Genomic DNA, 5,031 nt, shown 5'->3' on the forward strand with positions numbered 1-5,031 from the left:
TTATTGGATGCTGGCATATTAAATTAAGATTAAATTAAGATGTATACCTTATATAGGTGCAATTTTTAAAAGACTATTAAAAGTTTTTTAATTAAAAATAAAAGAGGCAACTTACTTCCACAGGAATGAAATTATTCTAATGATGGAAACATCAAAGATCTAAGAAGATCACAAGATTTTTGTTTAAGAGGACTTCTATACATTCTAACCCCTCAAACTAAACTATAAAATAAACTCAACTGTAAGAGAACAGAAATAAGAAAAATTAAGAACGATGTTGTTTATGGAACACTTTCTTTTGCTTTTATTTCAGGGAAAGTGCTCTATCCTTTTTTCATCTGGTATACTCTCTTCCTTCTTATCCTATCTCTTTCAGACATAGTTATGTTTTTTCAAATGCCAATCGCTTACTTTTATTGTTGAATTAGATTTTGGTCATCTCAATTATTTAAAATTTTTTACATTATATAGAATGTGAGTCTTTGAGACATACAGATATTCTTTTGTTTCACATGACTGCTGTACCAAATGGTTTGGATGTGGGGTTGTTGTTGTTTTGTAGAGATGGGACTTGTTCTGTCATCCAAGCTGGAGTACAATGGCACAATCATAGCTCACCGTGGCCTTGAATTCCTGGGCTCAAGCGATCCTCCCACTTCAGCCTTCTGAGTATGTGGGACTGCAGGTGCACAGCACCGTGCCTGGCTATTTTTTTTTTAATTTGTTGTTGTTATTGAGATGGGGTCTTCCTATGTTGCCCTGTCCGGTCTCAAACTCCTCAGCTCAAGCAATCTGCCTGCCTCGACCTCCCAAAGTGCTGAGATTACAGATATTAGCCACTGCACCTGGATCATACAGATATTCTTACTGAAAGATGTTTGTCCTCCCATGACTGAATTTCTGATTTGGGAAAAATCAATATTAATATAGTAAATTGCTGTCATATAGCAATAGTAGATTATCTCTGGAATTTGAGTCAATAAATGTGATTAAAGTTCTCTATCATGGCCGGGTGTGATGGCTCACGTCTCTAATCCCGGCACTTTGGGAGGCCAAAGCAGGCGAATCACCTGAGGTCAAGAATTCAAGACCATCATGACTAACATAGTGAAATCCCGTCTCTCCTAAAAATACAAAAATTAGCCAGGTATAGTGGCGGGCACCTGTAATCCCAGCTACTCAAGAGGCTGAGGCAGGAGAATCACTTGAACCTGGAAGTGGAACTTGCAGTGAGCTGAGATCTCGCCATTGCACCCTAGCTTGGGCTACAGAATGAGACTCCATTTCAAAAAAAAAAAAAAAAGTTTTATTTCTTTCACCAATTCAAACTATGATTCTCAAAAAATAAATGTCCTTCTCCAGTCACCCCTAAAGTAAGAAGAATTAGACTAATTTATCTCTAAAATCCTGTGAAGCTCTAATGATCAGTTTTTCTGTGATACTAAAATACGCCCTGACCAACGATTGTAGCTCTATACTTTACCAAGAGCCCTGTGTGTCAATAGCAAGGTCCAGGAGTCCCAGAGTGCCAAAGAGGAGTACTTAAAAGGGCCTGACTCTTATCTTTTTATAAGGCATGAGATGAGGATTAGGTAGTCAGGCTACTCAATAAACTGTGTAAGCCTTATATAAACACTAAAATTCTAGTTTGCCAAAGTAGACTCTGATTTCTCAGAGTGGAACAGTGGAAAAACCTCTGGAGCCTGTTATATTAAAGAAAAATTATTCACCAGACAATTATTAAAGACAGGAAGATAGATTTAATTTAAAACTCTTGCAATAGAAGAAAAAGCTGAGTTGATTGAGCTCAACTGAAAATATAGCAGAAACAAGTGAAGATTTATAAGCAATGAGCAGAGTGAGGGAGGTCAGTGGATTGAAAATTACTAAGAAGTGATATCAAAGGTAGGGTGATTCTTCCTAAACTGGCATAAAAGAATTCTTGCTAAAGACTGGCCAAGGATTTAGACACAGGACTTAGATATTGAGGGTGAGGGATGAGGTTAAAAATAATAAATATATAAAAGCGTAAGGAATTTGATTAGGTATCAACGGTGGGAAATTCTCATTAAACTGACTTGGCAAGATTCCTACTAAAACTGGGCTCAGCAAAGACGGACGTGGAAGGTCAAGGTTGGGTCATAGTCAAGAAAAGGGCTCAGAGGAGCCTCACCAAAATTTGTTCAAGGAGGGAATCTCTCTCAAGTCAGAAAAATGATTTGGATTTGAATCCTCGATTTACAACTCACGAATTTTGTGACTATGCAGATGCGAATAAGTCATTAACTACTCTAAAGCTTTAGTTTCCCCATAAATAAAATGGAGATAACCGTTCTAAAGACTCTTCAGAAACTTCATGAGAATCAAAATCAAGATGAGCTATTGCAGGTGAAAGCCCTTGGTAAAGCATCCACCTCTTGGTAAAGCCACAGTCCATCCATCTCTCTCTAGTCAGAGTGAGTATATAGACAGGTGATGGCTTTTTTTTCTGTCGACCCAGGGTATTTACAGTAAGAAAGAAGAACCATATGGATGAAGCATTTCCAGACCACAAAGGGAAGACTGGTCCAGTTTTTCTGGGTAGTCATGATGACCTCGATGCTTGAAAGTAGTATGTGGTCAATGATTTTGCTACCTCGTGTCACCATAATCCAACCTCTAACATATCTCGGCCCAAGGTAGGACCTGGAGGAGAGTCATCCCCATCATGAACCAGATCAACCACACTAATGTGAAGGAGTTTTTCTTCCTGGAACTTACTCGTTCCCGGGAGCTGGAGTTTTTCTTATTTGTGGTCTTCTTTGCTGTGTATGCAGCAACTGTCCTGGGAAATGCACTTGTTGTGGTCACTATCACCTGTGAGTCCCACCTGCACATGCCCATGTACTTTCTCCTGCGGAACAAATCAGTCCTGGACATCGTCTTTTCATCCATCACCGTCCCTAAGTTCCTGGTGGATCTTTTATCAGAGAGGAAAACCATCTCCTACAATGGCTGCATGGCACAGATCTTTTTCTTCCACTTTGCTGGTGGGGCAGATATTTTTTTCCTCTCTGTGATGGCCTATGACAGATACCTTGCAATCGCCAAGCCCCTGCACTATGTGACCATTATGAGGAGAGAGGTGTGGTTGGCCTTGGTGGTGGCTTCTTGGGTGGGTGGTGGTTTACATTCAATTGTCCAGGTAATTCTGATGCTCCCACTCCCCTTCTGTGGCCCCAACACGTTGGATGCCTTCTACTGTGATGTGCCCCAGGTGGTAAAACTGGCCTGCACTGACACCTTTGCTCTGGAGCTTCTCATGATCTCTAACAATGGACTGGTGACCCTGCTCTGGTTCCTCTTGCTCCTGGGCTCCTACACCATCATTCTAGTGATGCTGAGGTCCCACTCTGGGGAGGGGCGGAACAAGGCCCTCTCCACATGCACTTCTCACATCCTGGTGGTGACTCTTCACTTCGTGCCTTGCGTTTACATCTACTGCCGGCCCTTCATGACGCTGCCCATGGACACAACCATATCCATTAATAACACGGTCATTACCCCCATGCTGAACCCCATCATCTACACCCTGAGAAATCAAGAGATGAAGTCAGCCATGCAGAGGCTGCAGAGGAGGATTGGGCTTTCTGAGAACAGGAAATGGGGGTGAGCAGTCAGATGGAGAGTGAAAGTCCATCTGATGTGGTTTTCTCAAAATGCTAGCCTAAGAGTAACAGGTAGCTAGCTCTTCTGTCCCACTTCATTGTATGTCCTGATAACCACTCGATTCTACTGGAGGGAGTAAACAAACTAAAAGGAGAAATGGGATTAAACAATGTGAGTTATCAGCTTGTGGACTGGGAAGAAGAAGGAGATATAAGGTTGAAATCAATGCTCTAAATGCTTTTTGGTGTTATCTGTGACTCATACCAACACTTACTTTTAGGACCCGTAATATGAAAGTAACATTACTTGCTCACAAGTTTGTCAAAACAATAAAATGTGATCAGTGCTGTGAGGATGATAGCTGTGAAGATTAGCACTGCTCCTGGCATTAATCAGGCATTCAATCAGCATTCCCTATTACTGCTCCTGGCATTAATCAGGCATTCAATCAGCATTCCCTATTACCTATCCCTTTACTCCTAAATGTGCATATACATAGACTATCTACATTTATTTCATATATGCTATATTCAGTCAATTATTAAAATCATTTGGTTTTATATTTTAAGTATAGAATCTTAAATATATTCCACCAATTAGGGAAAAGGGAAGAAATATTTTAAATTGTAAGTCAAATATATACATGGACAAATTTACACATGGACCAAGTATTTCCTGTTCACAAGTCTGGTCTACTGATTTACCTACTGAAATTTAAAAGATACTTGTATAGTTTGGGGACATATAAGCACAGAGACCATTTTTTTATGTTAACCTGAACTTCCTTTTTTTCTTTATACCCTCTTTACATTTCACCCTCGGGGCTTTTACGACTGGAATAAAATCATAGTTTTTGTTTATGTAGGGGTAGACAATTCAAGACAAGTCATGGTAGTTCTAGAAAACAAAACCTATCTGATAAATACATTTTATGCTTTCATGGCCCATTTTTTGTTCCAGGAGAGAAAAGAAATACATTGTATTCAGGGTTATTTAGGAATAGCCACTGAGTCTGTGTTAGAATCCACCTGTCTCTCAGGGGAAGGATTCCAAGAGAGTAGATATGTAAAGAGACAATGAATGCTCCTTCTCCCTCTATACTCACTTCAAATCCACCCTTCAGCCCTTTAGAGGGAGAGGCATTCTGATTTTGAGTATTCTCAACCTTTTTACGCTGGTTTCTTTCCATCATTGTAAATTTATCCACCTGTCGTCTTTGTAATTACCAACTTTCAAATTAGGTCTCTGAGTGGATGTCCAAGTTGTTAATTCCCAGGGCTGAAAGCTGAGCAACCCACTGCGTTGGCCAAAACAGTGGCGTTAAGACTGATGGTGCTTTTCTGCCTGGGAATCTCCAGTCTGCCTCCCTTCTTGAGTCTGTAA

The 5,031-nt window shown here is 40.3% G+C and overlaps 1 protein-coding gene across 1 annotated transcript; it reads left to right on the forward strand.

The window, feature by feature from the left end:
• The first annotated feature begins 2,657 nt into the window (after window positions 1-2,657).
• OR4D6 (olfactory receptor family 4 subfamily D member 6) lies at window positions 2,658-4,143 on the forward strand. Its single transcript, XM_002763679.5, has one exon. It carries the CDS (start codon window positions 2,708-2,710, stop codon window positions 3,650-3,652), a length of 945 nt encoding a protein of 314 aa, XP_002763725.1. The 5' UTR covers window positions 2,658-2,707; the 3' UTR covers window positions 3,653-4,143.
• The last annotated feature ends 888 nt before the right edge of the window (window positions 4,144-5,031 follow it).

This window comes from Callithrix jacchus, chromosome 10 (genome assembly GCF_049354715.1).
Source record: "Callithrix jacchus isolate 240 chromosome 10, calJac240_pri, whole genome shotgun sequence".
In the NCBI taxonomy this organism is placed as follows: Eukaryota; Metazoa; Chordata; class Mammalia; order Primates; family Cebidae; genus Callithrix; species Callithrix jacchus.